At 37.7% G+C, this 20,089-nt stretch overlaps 1 protein-coding gene across 1 annotated transcript in view; it reads right to left on the bottom strand.

Moving 5' to 3' along the window:
• Positions 1–887: 887 nt before the first annotated feature.
• Positions 888–20,089, bottom strand: part of BCO1 (beta-carotene oxygenase 1) — a 70,061-nt gene continuing 50,859 nt past the window's right edge. Inside the window, exons 2-12 of the mRNA XM_009467213.2 lie at positions 19,025–19,180; positions 15,144–15,272; positions 13,615–13,744; positions 11,976–12,123; positions 10,956–11,103; positions 9,666–9,886; positions 8,533–8,790; positions 7,258–7,360; positions 6,310–6,404; positions 3,991–4,102; positions 888–3,323 (exon numbers count right to left, since the gene is read on the bottom strand). Of these exons, the coding sequence (XP_009465488.1) occupies positions 3,151–3,323; positions 3,991–4,102; positions 6,310–6,404; positions 7,258–7,360; positions 8,533–8,790; positions 9,666–9,886; positions 10,956–11,103; positions 11,976–12,123; positions 13,615–13,744; positions 15,144–15,272; positions 19,025–19,088 (1,581 nt within the window). The 5' untranslated portion in view covers positions 19,089–19,180 and the 3' untranslated portion in view covers positions 888–3,150. The remainder of the gene's footprint in view (positions 3,324–3,990; positions 4,103–6,309; positions 6,405–7,257; positions 7,361–8,532; positions 8,791–9,665; positions 9,887–10,955; positions 11,104–11,975; positions 12,124–13,614; positions 13,745–15,143; positions 15,273–19,024; positions 19,181–20,089) is intronic.

Genomic DNA, 20,089 nt, shown 5'->3' with positions numbered 1-20,089 from the left:
GAAAACATAGTTGTATTTCTGGTTTTTAACTCGTCCTAGTAAACAGCATTTCTGCTTCCTCCTGCTGCATATGTGGGGCAACGGGACAAGGTGTAACAGATAATATCCACTTCCAGAGAACAAATTAATTGTTATGCTTTGTTATTTGTTCCATTTAATGAAACCCATTGATAAAAAAAAACCAAAAAACAACAACCAACCTACCAAACCCAAACCAAACCACTCTACCAACTAGAGGGCCATTTGTAACATCATTGAAGTAATTATATGTATGCATACCCATGGCCTGATTCTCTTGCTCAACTATGTTTTTTTCCTTTAATAGAGCTATCTATCCTTACTATTTTTATTTGCAGTCACTGAATCTAGATCTTTTTTTTTAAGCCATTACAACAACTCCATTAGTTTTACTGGGCTAATTTATGACTTAAATTGGTGCAAAAGAAGAATCAAACCTTTCTGTCCCTCAAGATTTCATTCATAGCGAAGGATGTCAGAGAAGCAAACCAAATGACGGACTCATTACCGTGTGCCACGTTCCCACAACAAAAAAACCCACAAGCCTTGCAGCCACTTGGCAAAGCATATATGCATTCCCCCTTACTATTGTCAGCCCAGAAATGATAGAGCGTGTTACTATATTCAGGGTAAACGTTTCATCAGATTACTATTGCAACTGCTAAAAACATTCTTGAACAAATTTGTCATTAGCCATATGGTTTTATCATCTGTCTTGTCTCTGCCACAGCAGGATACTGGGATTGGCGAACCCAGATTTACATCACTGTTTTTCTCTTCAGGTTGACTACAAACTTGATGCTAATCAAATCCTGTGTAGTACTGACCAAGTGAATACGGCACACTTTATTTAAAAATCATACCCAAGACAAGTTCTTAGGATTTATTTTCTGCAGTATCTCTACATGAGCATAAATAACACATTTGCTTTCTTAGACTGCAAGTTGGTTTTATGATGAATATTCCCCTATCGTGTCATCTCTGCCAGTAAGAATTAGCTCCGCAGAAGTCAAGTAACTCCTGTATCCAAAGTTATGATCATCCGAAAAGATAACACTGAGTTCTACAGAAGAAATTCTGGAGACAAACTCTTAAAAGGAGATCTATAATAATGGTTAGACTTTTGATTCATTACACCTTATAATTCCAGAAATATTTGCTGAGACTTGTTAAATCCAAACTTTTTCAGATTAAAAGAAACAACTCCACAGCTGGTGTCTTTTGCCAACATCAGAAGTCAGTCTTCCATTCCAGTACTGGTTCCATATTATTTGCAAAAATGGAATTCAATTTCTTCTTTAGAAGATAAAGTTCTCTTAAATAGTAGTGGTAGTATGCCTTGAAAGCAGTAAAGATGACTATTTCTGCAGACCCACCTTACTGAAGTGTTTATTTCCATTTTATGGAATATATAAACATTTGAATGCCCAAAATGGCATATTTTAACTCTAGATCTGACCACAGTGACTTTTTTTACATTAAAAATAGCCTGTATATTCTTTATACTTACAAACTGCAAAGACTTAGGCAGAGAAAGGGAGGTGTAGTTGTTACAGAGCAAACAAGAAGTGGGGATGATGTGGTTCAATTCCTGCTCTGCCATAAACATCTTACGTAATCACGAACAAGTCACCGAAGCCCAGATTCTCATGTGATGGGGAGATAGCAAATGACAATGATTTCGTTCCGTTTCCTACCCGTAAAACACAGTGAGCAGCAGAGACACTGTGAGAGTGCGTGTTAAGAGCGAGAGATACCTGAGTAGCGTGGTGATACGTACAGACCAGATGAACACCTAAAATGGAGGGATGTATACCTAGTTTTCTCTGTCAGTAAAGATGCCTCCAACAGTAAAGGTATCTACAGTAGGAAAATACAATTCAAAGGAAAAAAAAGCTCTCCTCTAAAGAAAAATCAATGCCCCAAATCAGAAAACAAATACACTTGGGGGATTAGGAAATGCCATGCCTATAACAAAAAAAAGTCACGGTATACTTGGCATTTGAACTGTATATTGAAATGTGCTTTTTAATTGTGACTATGAGAGTTGTGCACTTTTATTAGGAAGCGTCTGTTACAGGCAATGATAAACCCATGTCAGAACATGGATGCTCCTAAGCAGACAATAAAGCAAATGCTTAGCTATAGGAACAATAGCTTGTAGTTCCAGCTACCGGGTAGTTCAGACAAGGTCTAAATTAGGTCTTTCACTCTTTCACCTAAACAAATCGTTGCATACGTGTATCTGAGTTCTGCTAGAAATATACTGCTCTCACTCATATACATACTGTTATTAACAGAGGCTATTAGCAATATTAATAAATACTACATTTCTGTTTATCTTTTACACAATGTAATCATCTAATTACATAGAATCGTAGAATCATGGGATCGTTTAGGTTGGAAAAGACCTTTAAGATCATCGAGTCCAACCGTTAAATGAATGTCAGATATTCTCCTCAAGGAAAACTGATTTAAATACCAAGTGCTTAAGATCGAATCGCACTGAAGTATAATTGAATGCTACATAAAACCATATATTCTATTTCAGGCTACTTGGTTTTGTCAACATAAAAGGAAAAAATACACCATGAAATTATTAGCAAAGCAGATTTTTTTAGGTTCTAAATTAGAAAGTTGTAGCACCTCAATGTAATACTTTGGTTACTGTGGTGTTTAAGAAATCAAGCACCAAGAGAATGCATTGCCATGAATTATTAGTATCACAGCAGATAGTTTAAGGTGAGGTTTTCTGGCAGGAGACAACTTTCGTCATGAGCTGCAGTCTTGAAACAGTCCATGAAAGTTACACGACCTGCAGACATATGTGACTCAGGCCATGCATCATCCTATAAATTCAGTACTTCATTTGTTCAGAAAGATATATTCTACTCAAATAAAGCATTTCTTGTTACCTTTGTCTCCTGTTCCCTGCCCCACGAGTTGTATACAACATTAGCACTCAATACTGATCATTCTTCTTTTGAATAGTTATGTATCAGTTGTGCACATAATTATTTGTAATAAAAGTTATTGCTCTCTCTTATAAGAGATTATGTACAGTTATCGAAGAGATTATATGTAGTAATTTCTTGTCATAAGATAAGGTTGTTCCTGAATGAGCAGGACATGTTACTCGGTCTCAATCTTCAAATCTTTCTCTGGTATAAACATTCCATGCAGGTCCAGATGCATTTCTACATTGACTGTGGCTCGGCCCAATTCTTTGAATGTTTTAGCATCCAAGACAAGTAGGAAGGGTGCGTCCTTTGGATCAGACGTCACAACACAGGTCAGAACAACGCCTGTGACATACAAATGAAGAATTAGAAGCACATACTAGTTACACCAAGCAGAAAAGATAACACTGTCAGGAAACAATTCTCGTTTCCTAATAATTTTAGGACACAAACTGAAAGTATTTACTAGACCAAGAAGTTGACTTAGAGTGCTAAAGAGCTAATGAATGCTTCTGTTCTGTGCTTTTTTCTGGTCTGCCTGCAGTTCATTGGGAAGGAAAAAACCAAACCAACACTGAATTGTATGCCTGGCAGTTTTGGGACTCATCCTTTCAGCTATTTGCCATTTCCTTTGCACAGAGTCACCTGGGAACTGAACTGGATTGAGATTACAGGGATACTTGCAGTGCCACTTCATCTTCTCATCTGTAACAACACTGACTTCCCACAGCTTCAGCTGCTCCAAACTATTGATAAATCCAGCTCCGAGTGGCTCTCTGGAAAGTCCTAAGCATTGGTTTTATCGTTTATGGCTACCTTGGGACATTACACAAGCTGATTTTGGTCTATTGTTGCTTTGGGTTTTTGTCTGCAGGAGTAAAATGGCTGGTGCTAATTTTAATCTCACAGTGGAAGCATCAACCCAGCTTTCTTGACTAGGAACAATGAAACTTGTAAGATTTAACGCAAAACTCATGTAACCCCAGCTTTCAGAATGTTGTCGTTATTTTACCATCATCCTCTTCTCTTGCATCAGGGCTGGGAACGAAAATGGGCTCAGATGGCCAGTGGTGGTGCTCTTCCCAGTGGAGCGTTTCCTTTGTCTGGATGTTAAATTTTACAATCTAAATTGTTGTGACCAGAAAAGAAAAATGTCAGTGACCCAGACAGTGGTTTATTCCAAAGGTACAACGTGAGCAGACTGCTAGCATGGGGGACCAAGGCTAAGAGTTAAGGAGCAACAAGGCGTGTGTCTTCACAAGAAGGAAACACCTGGAAAATGTTAAACTTTGGAGTCACATTTAGTGGCTGCATAACCACACAATGTTCTTTTCATTTCATTTCATTTCATTTCATTTCATTTCATTTCATTTCATTTCATTTCATTTCATTTCATTACATTACATTACATTACATTACATTACATTACATTACATTACATTACAATTGCACCTTTCATTTATGGGCTTTAAGTATTTTACAAATACTAACAGAACCTTCCCTATAAATAATGCCCTCGCTATACGGAGGAAGAGGCCAAGGCCCAGAACATTTAAGGGACTTGCGCCAAATCGCTGCGATTCTATCGTAAAGCAGAAAACAGGATTTAAACCTTCCATTTTCTAATCCTGTGAATTATTTTCCTTTTATTGTGACCTCAATATTTCTCAAGGCCTTCTATTGTTAAGTAGGGTATATATGCCATAACAAAGGCTATTAATAGTGATGTGTAAAGATTAAACCAATGGGGCAAGAATTCCACACAGATATGGGTGTTTACTGAAGGAACAGAGCACAGATTTTCATCTCATTAATGGGTCAAGTGCCTGACCAAACCAATTGCTAGTGGGGATGCATGGCATTTTCAGTTCAATTCTGTTAAGGCCTTTTCTCTACCCATACAGATGCAGTTATATTCTTTTCCCTTTTGACTTTTTGTCAAAAAATATATTTACACAAAAATGAAACTATTCAAATTACTGGAGGAAGAATTTGGAAGAATTCTCCCTTCTAACCAAGATGACAGCAATTTCGCTGACAGACTTTACCTAGGGATTACACATGGTGGTTGTTGTGCCTGCATTCACTAAAGAGCAACTGATGTGAACAAAAGAATCTTCTAACAGCATTTTTTATTATATTTAAGTCAAGCAAGGATTATCTACACTGGAAATCATGCACTTGCAGATTTGTGTGAGGTACTGTCAGCTGTGCTGCAATAAATTTTCTTGCATCATGCAGAAATCCAGATTTATTTTGTAATCAGTTGTGGTAATTACATACAAGAACCAACAGTGAACTCAATTTGCGCTGCCTTATAGTCACAGAACAAGAATTATAAAGAGTGAGTTTGTCTGCACAGTACTCTTACCTTCAACTTTTAATACTTTTCATCTTAATCTATTTGTACTCCAGGCTGTCTCCTGAAAAGCTGGCATCATGCATACACAAACGAAACATTTGCTACCCTCTAATACAGAGCTAGCTAGCAAAAAATAAAGCTTTCTGAAAAATTATACATTGTTTTAATATTTTTAATTGATTAGTTGACTTATTTTTTTAGTTAGGTTTCCTAAAGGGAAAAAATATTACAGATGTGTGTCTGTCTAGTACTTCTTTTACCTACTGTCTCCTTTGTAGCTCTTGGCACATTAGAGATCAGCCCAATTTAGCAGAAAAGTGAGGGTCTCAGTAACTATTGTGTTCAAGAGACTTTGTGGAAATATGAAGCTGGACAAAGAAGCCTGAGTTTATTAATATTTTATGAGGGAAATGGTACAACATGAGCTTGACCTTATAAGAATTTAGGCATTTCATGTTTCTTTGCATGTGAATGACCCACCAATGGGCAAAGTTTTGACAGAAACACATACACTATTGAATACTCAAGAATCCAATCTCAAGTCACATCTGTAAGAAAGCATTTGTTCTGCTGCCTATGGAACTACACGTTTCTAACAGCCGATAATAATATTCCAGATTTTCAACTAGTAAAATGAAGATATATTGTTTCCATGGTTTGGCCCAGTGAGGCTGTTTTAATCATACAAGTAAGCTGATCTATGTCCAACTTTTCATCTCCTGCTTTCAAGTGCTGAATTTTATGAACGTAGTACCCAACTCCAGTGTCGTCATTTAGAAGCTTTAGCTTGATGTCAAAAAAAAGAGTTCAGTTTCTGGCCTCAGAACCACACGCTTTTCATTAGCATGTAAGAATGCAGATTAGGCTATATTTTGGGCCAAACTAGTAAAGCATGGTCTACTTATAACTGCTTAAATTTGATTTGTGTTCTATAAACACAGTTTCTGACTTTGTAAATGTTAATTATACCTTTGTAGGCACTGGACTCCACTGGACTTCCGTTGCAAAGATGTGCTTGTATTTTTTGCCATTATAGTCGTAGTTGATGCGAGGCAGTTCTATCCCTGGGTAAAATAAAGTTCAAGACATAGGAACAAGAGAAGAAAAATAACTCAAATGTACATTTACATATGCCAATCTTCAGGAAGTTTTGCTCTGTGAAAAACCTTGACAGTATTTAAAACAGATCATGCACAGATTTTGGATGCCCGAATTTCTAAAAAGCTGAAGATGGATATTAACACAACATATTAAACCAGGGTTGTTAGTTCAAAAATTATACTTTTTGATTCTTAGGGATTCATTATACTGGAACTTGTGAGAGTTTTTTGGGTTTTTTTTTTGTTTGTTTGTTTTTTCTTTCTTCATAAATACATGAGATGTGAACATCTGAGATATAATTGGAGGCTACCATTCTAAGAAATTACTTTCACTTTAGGTAAATATATACTCTTCACATATTCCTGTTATTATCCCCTGAAAAAAGTTAAAAAAAACACTTTCAAAGGCAATCTTTATAAAATACAGCAATAACTGAAGTTACTATTTGTAACAGACCTATTTAAAATTAGTCTTGTAACAGGTAAATTTGCAAGCCATATTAATAGTTGTAAGATCAGACTTGGGATCCTATATTAATATAAAACTGATGTAACTTCAGACATTTAAAGGATTTCACTCTTGATAAATATGTATCTGAGAGGTTCAGGGTCATATATTACTGGATAGACCCAGAGGAGGAAAGCAAAGAAGAGAAAGATGTTGTCTCTATCTACACTAAACATATTAATTAAAAGTTGCATTTCTCTTAGCTTTATAAAGATCTTACGTATATGAACAGCTGTTAGGCACTATTAGAATGCACCTATGTGTGTGTAAGAGAACATATTTGAGATTTGTGTAACGGATATGTCTCACCTTCACATAGTCTTTCAGGTTGGCAGTAGATGCTGCCATCTTTCTCCTTTACAGCAGTTGCAGTAGATGGAAGTGTGACTAAATTAGAACCTACTTCGGCATCCTGAAAGAGACATATGCTGAAAAAGTAATGTGTCTCTAAGAATATGCTTCTAGTTTAGATCTTTCATCAGGTTTGATATTAATATAGACAATTTTGAGATTAAACAAATAATCCAGCTTCAAGAAGTTCCTTCTTATGGCCTTTATCTTGTAAAATTAGATTCTGACCTTTTCATTAGAAATCGTGTTATACTCAGAGGATTTTAATATATCATAGAGTAATCATTTTGAATCACACTGAGTCTTTAGGAAGGTTTAGATGGACATGGCTCTATTCCAGAAGCACAATAAATGGATTACATAGTTTGTGAATTTAATTAATGAAGATGGGTTTCAAGGAATTAGGTATCAAATTCCCACTAAAAGTCACCAAGGTTAGTTTTTTTCCACCTGCTACAAATCAAGTGCAAAAATAGGTGTAATGCACTCTTGTTTTTAATATGCTATTGCTGAATTCTTAAGATTGCAGGGTAGTTTGGATAGCTGGTGTGATCCAGCACATCCTTTGTCATTCCTGCATAACTGTTTTTGAGGCATGAACAAAGCAGCAAGATTCTAGGATGTAGAAAGAAAAAGTATTATCCATTCCAAATGTACCAGGCAGAAACTTGCCCAAGTTGCTGGGCAGTATAAAATTTTTCCTGCAAACAATGATGTAAAATGACGTTTTAAATTAAACTGAAAGATAAAATCTTTCCTCTTCCTGGTTAATCTCCCACTTAAATGAGATCTTCCAATTTTATTACAACCACTGCAACAGTTGGGAGCATGTGTATATTATATATAGGCTTCCAGTAAAGTGGAAGAAACAGATTGTGCAAAACCTCATGCACGCCCTTCAAGTCAACAGCCAAGTTGATGTATCTGCTCGTATTTGATAGCATTTTACAAATAATCTCACTGGTAAGGAAATTATGTATGCTCAATAGCCCTGTTCTCCATAATGGATGGTCTGAGAACCTAGATCCACGTAACTCTATGTCCAGCTGCTCATTGCCCTTTCTCACAAGACATGCACAAAACAAAACTCCTGCACACTTTGTGTATATGCTGTTTTTAAAGAATCAGAAATTTGCACGTAAGGGCTGGCAACTAATAATTCACCCATTATTCACACTGATGTATTTTAAACTATTGATCAAAGAACAGATTAAAAAGCCATTTTCTTCCTACCTTGTCATACTGCAGAGGAACAACAAATCGTTTGCAGATTGGTATGGAGGTAAGCTTGTTGCTCTCTTCAAAGTCTTTATTCAGGTTTTTTAAATAGAACATATCATATAAGCTATTGTCTGCATAGGCAATAATATCAAAAATAATGTGGCCATCCTCTTCATAAGCATTTATATGGTGAAAAGACACCATAGCATCGGTATAAAACTTGGTGTGTACTTCTTTTTTAGTCTTCTTGTCTACAAAGTGAAACCAAGTCTGAAAGATAGGAAACATTATTTAAAACCGTTCATGACCAGCAAATAGTTATTTAGGAAACTGTTTTCTAATGGTAGCCATCAACATTCTAATGTATTGTCTGTTTCTACTGAAGCATATTAAGAACTCAGGATTTGCTGCTAGGAGATAAGAGGTTCCAACCTGAAGACCAAAAAATGCAGGAGTAAAATGAGTGTGGAAATGCTTTAAACTCATTTTACTGTTGCAAATTACTGTTTGGGCTAGGCTGAGGATGGAAGTTTTCTGGTAAAACCTGGAAAATCCCCTGCTCTATTTTGAAGTTAAATAAATCTTGCCTTAGTCCAGAGTCTTTGTAGTGCTCTGTGCTAGTGCCCCCTCCCCCAGCATGCCCCACTTATTGATGGCCAGAGCATGTGGAAATAAGGTCCTCGGAAAACAGTTATTATTTTCCTCATTTGCAACAGTGAAAGACTCTCCTTTTGTTGGATGCGGGCTTTGCGGGTTGCGGATGGAGTCTGGCTCTCCTATCTGATGCAATGGATCTAGAGCAGATTTCATCCGCGATATACAGTGTTTTGTTTGGACCAGGAGCAACTGTATGTGTCTGGGATGCTGGTGTGGTTTTGAATTTCTCTGCTAGCACACAGTATTTGTAACGATGCCAAACTATCCTCTTTCTCAAGCACTTCAGCATCAGATATTTATTTGTGAAATTTCTGGAGATGGGAGATAATATTCAACAAAATAGAACTTCTAAAAAAAAGTGCAACATGAAAGTCAAGGGTTGAAAGAAACGAAGGATTACTGAAATTAATGAACCAGATGAAAAACAGAACAGTGTGGAAGAGGTTACTGGCCTGGCTGACTCCATTACTCAGCATTAGGAAAAATACCTTATCTTCCTTATGATAGGAAAGGCAGGAAGCCCAGTTCACACCTCGGACGTAAGCAGTTGCCATTTTGACAATATCGAGTTTGAATGGCTGCTCTATGAAGACAATGTAATTTTCTGTGATTCCAAAGCTGTGGTAGTAGCTTGGGTGGAGCAGAGAGCGAGAAGGGATGGAGCATACCACTTCCAGATCTTTAAAACAAGATTTCTTCTTTCCTTTTTCTGAACATAAATGATAAAAAATAAAATTACATTTATAATAAATTCCAATCCAATCTTGTGCTTGGATTTCTTCCATGTATGAAGTAGGAAAGAACAGGTTCCCCTCAGTTTTATTTGCATTTTCCTGTTAAGAGAGTGGTTTGTTTTCTCCTGCAGGATTAACACAGAAGTTTGCATCTGAGCGAAGCAACGCAGTAATATCACAATGCCGGATCCGTTTAGACAGAGCACCCTCATCTTACTATTTGATTCCACTGGTTACTGTCTTCAGAAGTTCCAGCATAGAAGAGAAAGATGCTCAATTAAATCAGCAGCTTTACAAGAGGGTTCAAATGCCCCCATGTTTTTGAACTTCCAAGGAGATGTTCCTGTTTGATCTATACCGACTTTGAGCCCCAGCTAGAAATTACAAACTTCTCTTTCAGCTGTGGAAGACCTCTTGATTGTTCAACCAAGAGGACAGACATCACATTAGCAGCTGATTTTAAAGAGCAACACAAAAAAAAGATTGTTTTGAAGGAAAAAGAGCAAGTGATTCCTCTGTGAACAAAGGACAGAATTTCAGCAAGGCCTAGTGTAGGCCTGGTTCAAGATGAATTAACTCTGTGTTAGGTATTATGCTTCCTATAATCACAGTATCAGCATTTTAAGAGCATTTTCATTTATGAAGAAAATTAAAATTTACAACTTCAAATTATATATACTGCCCTATAGATAAAATTGTTTCTGTTCATCCTCCCTCTACACATCAGAATACAGGGAATGGAAATTCTTCCAAAAGAGTTGTCTCACTCTAGTAATATTCAAAGTAGAATTCTTCTAAAAGCACATTCTTCAAAAGCAAGGTTCTTCATACTGAAATACCCTGTTTACACAGTATTCAAGACGAAGCTTTATAATAGCACATGCCCAGACAGGCTAAGCAGTTAACATTAAGTTCACAGTAAGTTAAAATTAAGAAAACAAACGCCATCGGTTTCCAGAAGAGCTGTATCACCACGCCTTAACCTCAGAAGAAAAGAAATTGCTAACAAGTTTCTAGAAAATACTGATAAAAGACATATCTTACCTGACACAGAGGGAGAAATCTTAAATAGAATGTATTTTGTCTTCCCTTTATCAACTATTGAAGTACCCATGTTGAGAGTATTTCCAGCACTGTCATAGTGCGGGTGAGAAGTTGTCACGTTTATAGCTACGTATTTGCTGTAATCAACCTGGAAAATGATACAATAGGAGATCTTAGAGATGCGTAAGAGAATTAAAATTGATCTCAGCTAACACCACAAATCCACCAGCTTTTTAGCACTGGCAGCCTTTTATTGGTACTCCATTTTCAAAAGGCCTTGAAATTTCAACAATTAAGCCAAATGACTTATGTAGGTACTCAAATGATTTCCTAATTGAAGGCTAAAACAAGTTACAGAATCTGAATTACATTCATCTCTCCCTTACATAACACAACGGGAGGACTGGCTAAAGAAGTTACTCTGCAAATGCCTATTTCATCCTGAAAGCAGTTTATTTAATAGGGCTGTGAGTCTAGTAATCTTCTGGAGCAAAAAGATTTCTATTGGATTTAAACCTTGGAAATTGTACTCAAACGGTACCGCATGCTAGAAAAAACTCATTGTATATTTCAATATGTCAAGATTTCATTTTAATAATTAAGTAATATCTTGCATAAGGTACTTGAAGAGTAGTCATATAACTGACCTACTGAATTGTTAATTATGTAAATCACTTGATAACTACAGATGGATAATAATGGAAATCATCCAAAATAATCATGTCATAAGCATGATATGTGGTATTATTCCTGCAGCCTTGCTGGATTATGTACAACTGAAATTGCTCTAAGCCCAGCTTTTCCCAAATTACCTGGGTATTAATTTTCAACTCATGAGTGCTTAAAAAATCTGGTATCTTCACTATTTCACTTTACCATGATTTCAAAAGTAAGGGAATAGTAGAAGAAAAGTATCTTTCCAGTTTTGTGTCCTGCACGTGTTAAAGGATCCTTATGAGTCAGCCTGAAACTTTATTCCTTAGCGGATGAGGAACCAGAATGACAGACAGTCTTTTATACCTTCTCTAATGTCTCCAGAGTCAGCGGATTAATTTTCCTGATGAAGTTAGTCTCACTGGTAGCATAAAAATCATCCCCAGTTTTCATAATGTTGATCAGGCAGTTGTCTGTGAACTCAGGAATGGTGTGAGACAAATATGAGAATGCCCTGGACAGAGAGAAATTTCGTATCAGTTCATCAGAGCAGCAGAAGCCGTACGAGCTTTTACCCCGTGCGAAGCAGAAGTTGCCCGAGCAGCGTGGGCTGTGCACAGCAGCAGGGTCACGCAGCTGGGGCTGTCTCTCCCCAGCTGTGTCCTCTTCTGGCTGCTCCTACCCCCCTCGGTGGAAAGGGGGGAAAAGCGGAGGAGGTGGACTTCTTCAACGCCCTGGGCCTGGGCGAGGATTAAGGACATGCGTGCAACTGTTTCTCCATACACAAATGGGCATCCAGGTCCGGTCCTGCTGTCAGCAATAACACATGCCCTGGTGTATCAGGATGGACTAATTACACGCTCTCCTGTGCATACCTTGTGAGAATCTGGCCTAACAGTTTCTACCTAAAAGCTGGTAGATTTTCCAGGGTATGCATTCATAAAACAGGTGGATTCATATACTCCCTGGTGGAATATTTTTGTTCCCGGTGTTATCCCAGTTATCACAATTACGATTTCAAAAAAGATCCAACTTTACATGTGGGCTTGACTGTTTTCCTTAGTAGTGTAGGATTTTATCATATTCACTTGAAGCCAATACAAATTTGCTTATACCGCTTTCAAACTTAAAATGCCAGTGTTACCTATGTGCTGGAAGAGGGAAGAAAAGCGTCTTATCTCAGGGTAATAACTTACAACATATCAACTATTTCGCAATAACTATCCATGCATATGTTCTTACCAAACATGAAATTCAAGGTCATTAGAGGTAGTTCAGCCAGAAAGAAGAGATGGGTAAGCTACTTGGCATTTGTCAGGGAATATCCACAGCCAGTTTTACAAGACAGGCGATAACGTGACGGCTTACACCTTGCCTCTCATATACAGCCTGTCATCCTTTCTAATGGTCTGAAAGTAGCTATTGCAGTGATCCCATGTGGTTCCGATTTTGAACGTAAGATTAGCTCAGGCCTATGGGTGCAGTCCTTCAAAGCACTGCACAGGACTCAAGAAACAATGGAAATTTTTCATCACTTTCTTTTTCTTTGTAAAAGTGGTCTTTAATCCAGAAGTTTTTCTGATTTTTTTAAAGTGATTGATGCTTTTCTTCTTTTTGTTGAATAAACTTTGCATTAATTCCTTCCCCATCTCTTTGTCTTTTCCTTTCTTGCTGCTTCTCCCCTTACAGAGTGTCATTTTTATAAACTTCTGTGAAACACTTGAAAAAGAAAATATTTGTTTTTTCAAAATTACAACAAAACCTACTTGCAATAGTGAATAAAACAGCCAATATTGCTGATAAAATGAATTTAAAATATTTCCCTTAGAATAACCCATAGATAGTACAGTGCTGGATATATCTCTTGGCCTTTTCAATATTTAGCAATTGTAAATTTACAAACCAAATTTTCTATTTGTAAATATGTGCCAAGGGTAAACAGAAAGACATCTGTGCTGGAGAGAGAAGTAGATAGAAGAATCTTGCTGGAAAAAGCATTGCTTACTTGGCAAATATGTTTTTGCACGGATCTGGATAAGCCATAGTTCCAAATTCAGACACCACAATCCGGTTTGCTTCTATGTTGGAGTTGTACGTGTCACTTCGGAGATACTTACTTCTGTAGTAAACTTCACCTGACAAAGGCCAAACAGGATTCAATCACATTTCGTACTGAGTTCTTTAGAAAATTAGCACAGATAAAGTCAGAGGAAGAGTTTTTCAAGCAGATGTCCTTTAGCTAAGAAAAGTTTTCAACGAAACCAACAATGCCCCTAACTCCCTGTTTTGGAAGGCTTTTTCAGCTCTCTAAGGAACCCAGGACTGTTCTTGTGGCTGCTGAGATTGGTAACAATTTGCCTAGCTTCCTTCATTCCCAACACATTTGGACAATACTGGGGGACTGGGGAGAGGAAAGGAGGGATTTGGATAAACCCTTCCAGTAAACCAAAACAATCTGTGTAAAAATGATTAATTATGCATCAATGTGTGGGTGGTGATAAATCTTCTGTATTGGAAAAATTTAGTTATGAGAGAGTAACAAATTGCTTGAAGCAACGTCTATCCTAACCAATTTAATGGACCACTACGCTTGAACTAACTGAGCTCTGTTTCCTTTAGGTAAGTAAAATACACTGGCAATTTAAAAAGCACTGGTCATTTCTTTATAGGTTATTTTGTTAAGGACGTAGAGCTGGACAGGCAAGGAGATCCCACAGTTGTATTAAATGCCTCTGATCATAGAAATGGAAACTAAAAAGTAAACACTAGGAATGGAGGATGACAGGAGTAAAACCCAGTTCTTTTATAGATACATACTTTTTTCAGCAAGAATCTAGGTGTAAAACATCCTGCCTCACACTGTAAAACAGCTGAACTGATAAAAAATGCTTTAACTGACAACAAAAAATGAAATTGTTTTGGATAGAGGAGCTGCCTGCTTTCCCTCCAGAAGGATGACACGTAGGAGGACTGCTTGTAGGGGTGTCAAGTATACATAAGTGAGGTTTGATTTGTGAAGTGACACAGTGGCCCAGTTTCTCTCCTGGCAGCTGTTACAGCTGCAACCAACTCCCAAAAGGGGAATGCTAGTCTTCTCTGAAACTAGGTTGTTCATCCACAATAGAAGAACCTTCTGGATATTACAGTACTTTTGGTTGATCCCGTTTGAAACAATGGAGGTTTTCTTGCTCTGGGTGGAAGGCAAAGGCTGCCCTGCAGTGACCTGCTCAGAGCTGGCTGCAGGCTATCCTGCAGTGCAGACAACAGCGAACTTCGGCACTCCAGAAAAAAGGACATCATCTGTCTCTGGTAACAGCCCTGCAGAGACACTCCTGCTGCTGCTGTGGAGAGTGAGGTGTGAGTGCATGTTTGGAGAGACTTTCCCCAAAGCGGTTACCGCCTCACCACACATGCCACTCTGCAGACAAAACCTGCACCAGTCTAATGCTAATCAAACTCAAAACAGAATTAGCAACATAAGGCACCAGGATTTGGGTTGTTGAGCTTTTTTTAATCTGATGTACAACAACTTACCATTTTTAAATGTAAAGCTGTGCAGCAGAGCCAAGCCATCAAACCAGTGGTTATACTTAGTGTCCCCTATGGTGTGCATCCCTGGGCCATTTCGGAGAAGCATCCCTTGCAACCAAGTGGGCAACTGACCTATAAACAAAAAGGAGATACCAGTATTCATTCATTTAGGTGAGGGGCGTGTTACAGGACAATTTTCCTAAGGGCATAGGCTTCATATAGGCAGACAGACTATGGGTGTGTTAAGATTTGTAATGGCATATAGTTATGTTGGAGTTCGGGTTAACTAAAATATGACCTGCTCAAAAATGTGGCACTAGTAATGTTCTGCACGAATATTGCTATATGAGATCACTATATGAAGATGAAATGGCTGGAATGTAATTTGCTAAACATCAGGAAGTAAATAAAGTTGGACCTTTCTTTCCTGCACTCCGATTTTAAAGTGATACATTTAAACCCTTTTACTCATGCCAGGAAAAGCAGGAGCTTATCAGAAATAAACATATTTTATAGGTTATATGACTTGCATTGGCCTTCAGTACATCAATTTAAACTTCAGGCTAAATGAATTCCAGTAAAAATTTCATTAATTAAATTACACAGCATAATGTAGTGTCATTTTGGGAGTGCTTTTGTGACACTAGTCTTAATGTTGGTGTTTTGAACACAAATAAAGGGTAGGAATACTATACTGAAAATATGTAAGTACTGTTGAGGTTTGAATAAGAAATGTTCCTCATCAAATCACTGCAAGAAATAAATTACCTACCATTTGACACGCAGAACAACAACAATTAAGGTATGTCATTAGGGTTAAAAAGCTGAACAAAAGCATATCAGATATTCAATTAAAAGCTTCACTTGCTTCTTTGTGTGTCTGCCTCCAGAGGGAATATCTAAGATCACATACTACTTTTCCACACAATTCCTGCACTGAACATTGTCTCTGCATAAAAAGCTATTCAGAACTCTTAATTCTCCTTATCGTTTAGTTTGTGACCCCATGTCGAATATGTTGACACACTTTCTTGTTAATACTCTCTTTACAACAGACAGAAATGTCCTCCTATGGAAATACTCAGTTTTGTCAAAGCTGATGCAGTTGCAGAGAGGTAACAACTGTTTTGCTGCAAGACTTTCTGAGATCCTAAAGGGACTTTGGCCACTCTCTAAGAGAATATTTCCTGAATTTTGACCTTTTTAGGTAAGGGAGACAAGGATGTTTTCCATTTCTTCAAACAAACGACATTAAGGATACAAGGAAAAACCATGCAAATGCAAAGGAAGGATATGGAGTAAATGTGAGCTTTACCTGAAATATATTCTCAGTCAGGCTAACCAACTAATATCGTATGCCACAATACTCACACAACTTCATTAGGGTTACAGTTCTGGAATACATCGGGAAGATACAAAGTTGTTGACACAATGGATGGACTTTCGTTATTATTGTTATTATTATTATTACATTCTAGAAGAGCCTTGAAAACCAAACCTTACTTGCCTTTCTAATACAAGAATTTCCAATGCAATAATTATAGTACTTTTTTTGTGTAAGATGAACAAGGTTTAACCCTTAATGCAGATCATTCCACAAAACTTGAGTAACTAAAAATAGTTGGTAAGAAGACAGTGAGGAAATCACAAGTTAGCAAAAGAAAAGAATCTTTCAGAAAAAATAGGATTATGATCTTAAGAAAGTATATATTCAAAATAGATACACAATGTTTGTTTGGCTGACTACGGAACATTAATTGCTGAACAAGTTTAGTCTGCTTATATGCCTAAAATACAAGCATTGCTCTTCTTGCCACTTCCCTTTCTAGAGTTTTCTGTTATTTGGCAATAGAAGATTGTAGGCTCTGCTGTTTCTCCAGTACTATGGGCAACTGCAGTGCAGTGAGCGTAGTCTTCTGTGCTCCTACCCTCCTACCAATGCCATTTAGGATTGTAAATCTGTGCAGTGAGCATGGGCTGCAGCAAACCTTTGGCTAACACTGAGTTGGGGCTGACTGCATGTGGTCTTGCTGCAACCAGTCCTTCTTTCCCTGAGGTGAAAATATAACATTTCTGCTGCGTATGAGGTCCTGTGGGATTTTGACCCAGTAAAACTATCTTCTGCTTTGGGGCCCATCATTCAAGAAAAGCAGGTATTTCTGCGATTCAGTGAACACCTTGCAGCTCCTAGGGCTAAAAATTTTGTTCAGAGATTATTCCTCTATATCAGAATAATGGTGCTCAAAAAGTTCCAGGACAGGCCAATAAAATAATTTCACTGCAAGAGATAAACCGGGAAAAAAAGGGATCCTCTTTGAAGGCACGGTGGACTTCATGCAGCTTCTGAAACTTCTGGTGTGATTCACTGTAATTTCTGGCACAATTCCAGTATGAAAAGCATGGAGCAAAGGGTCATCTAGTGAGGTTTTTCAGATGAAAATTCGTCTTAGTGGGAATTAAGAATTTCTATAAGTCACACTGGGTACCAATCAGCATCCTAAAGCGCTTAAACAGATTTAAAAAACTGGACCTTGTATCTTTTTCGCTTCAGACTTTTATCTGAAGTGGAGATAATGCTTTTCTGTACCATGTGAGGACACAAAAGTGACACAGTAAAATCTCCAAATACTTGGAAGTTTATTAACTATCATAGCAACAGAGTCTCATACAGTCACATGGCCATACAGTGTTTAGGAGAGCATGGGTTAAATTACGGCTGACATGAGAAGTATGGGTCATATTTACAGTGTACATACTGAGTAGCAAGGAGCCAAAATACTGGCAGAGCTCAGGGCTAACAAAATATTTAAAGATGTCAAGGTTCTCTATAGTTTTCATAATTGGTAAATACTGAATCATCATTACCAATGAAGGAATATTTTGTATACATTATTTTATTTACTGAAATATGCAGTCTTTGTTCAACTAAAACATCCCATAATACAGATGTGGTCTGAAAAATGGTTTGTTTGCAAACAACTTCAAATGTTTCAATAATAAGTTTTTATCTTGAGTAAAAAAAAATTGAAAGGTATAAAACCACTGCGAATTACAACAAAGCACTTTGTCTGACCTGAAACAAAATCTTTTCCAATCCAGCCACCAAACCGAACAACAACAACAAAGTCATGCAAGTTTTAATTGTCGTCTTTTTAAGTAAGTCTTGTACTTGGGAAGTGACGTTAAAATTGGTATTAGATGCACACCATTTCTTGGACTACGTATTACAAACAACGAAGCATACATTTACTAAACAGGGGTTCTCAGCAACAAACCTCTCCTGTAGCTGTAGCAAAAAACTCCTCTGTAAAGTAAAAAAAGCAGTAAAAATAATAGATTGATCAAGCGTTCATCCCTAGAGAGCCACTTTAAACTATCTCACTGAAGGATATTGTGCAGTTTTTACTGGATTAACTTCTGAACCCTCTTTTTAATGGTACACGGTGGCATCCATTACTGCTGCTTTTCTACTTAGAAGTACTGTTGTTGAAGAGTCCGGATTTTAGTGACTCTCTCCAGGAGGCAAGGAAGAGTGTGAGCGACAGAGGGAGGGTAGGGAAAGGTTACCGAGAGGAGAAACCGAAAGCCTGAGCAGAGCCGTGGGGGAGGGGGTGTCACCAGATTAAACCCAGCGACTTCAGTGAATCTTGTTCAAACCGACTGTTGGGGAAAGTACACAGAAATGCCTATGAAGTGAGAAAAATCCCACAGCCGGGGCATAGATGTTATCTGAGATCAGTCCTTTAAACAAAATTCACTTACGTTTGTTGCTTTCTCAGTTTCCCTTTTCAGTGTTGTCTTGGGTAAACCAGTGTTTCAGTGTTGACATTATTTCAAAACACCAACGTAACTGCACATATTGGAACAGATTTTCTTTCACTTACCTTGCACCTCTGCTTTTATGGGCTCTGGATGTTCGTCTTTATTTCTACCAAATATCGTATCCATCTCTCACGCAATAACCAGTTTCTTTGTCCTCTGCCCAGCTGCTCCTTCAGCCGTAGCGGTCCCCTCCGGTCTGGGCTGCGAACAGCTCTTTCCTGTTACATATAAAGATAAGGTCAAAGTGCAGTGCGAGCTAGCGGCCGGTGGCTGATAGACTGACAATCTATAATAGCTGATCTTTAATCCCTGGCACATACGTTGTAATTCTTGCCCATTCTCATTAAAATGAACTCTTTCACTGATTCAAAGAAGTAAGAAAAATGTAACTCGCCCCTTTGCTCCTTATGAACCTATCTCTCCGAAGCAGCCAGGCACACCCAGGGAGTCGGGCAGAATGACTCTGAAACATCACCTTCAGCATTTCAGATCAACTTTTAGGCGCTGCGTAGGGGTGCTTGCCCCATTTGGCAGGTGGGGAGAGAAAAAGAAATCTCTACCCACTGTTCTGAATTTGGCTCTTTGGGAGTGACAAACATTTCTGAGCAGGGTGTCATCCTTTTCTTTCCATTCTGTGAAATTTAAACGGGGCTATTCTATTAATTAACAAAATATCATCACTGAACAGTCATGTGCTGTGTTTCTTTACATACAAGCTGTTCCAGAGTGAACTGAGTGGCACATCTTTGAATTAAACAACTTTTCACAAATAATCACTGTGACATATTCTCCCATATGTGACCTGAATCCACTCCGTGAAAGTATGGCGGGAATCATTAAAAATAAAGGGGATTTTTAACTTCATACTTTTGTTTCTAGATAAGGTACTTAACTGAGTTCAATGTTGTTAATTTTAAAATCCTCTGGGAAAAGAATTATTTCAATATAAAGCATGTGATTGCAGAGCAAATCATAGGCTCTGCTGAACATGAAGGATAAAAAGATTCTTTGCACAATTATATATTATGCAATGTCATATAAGGTTACCCTAAAATCCAATTTTTTTCAGCTAAATCACGGTTGTTTCCAAAATGTTTTAACATCACTTCTTAAGGCTGACTCATCTT

This window comes from Nipponia nippon, unplaced genomic scaffold, assembly GCF_047370975.1.
Source record: "Nipponia nippon isolate SJK-2023a ecotype South Korea unplaced genomic scaffold, ASM4737097v1 scaffold_7, whole genome shotgun sequence".
Taxonomy (NCBI): domain Eukaryota; kingdom Metazoa; phylum Chordata; class Aves; order Pelecaniformes; family Threskiornithidae; genus Nipponia; species Nipponia nippon.
The sequence above is the reverse complement of the archived record's forward strand: the minus strand, read 5'-3'. Positions and strand labels throughout refer to the sequence as shown.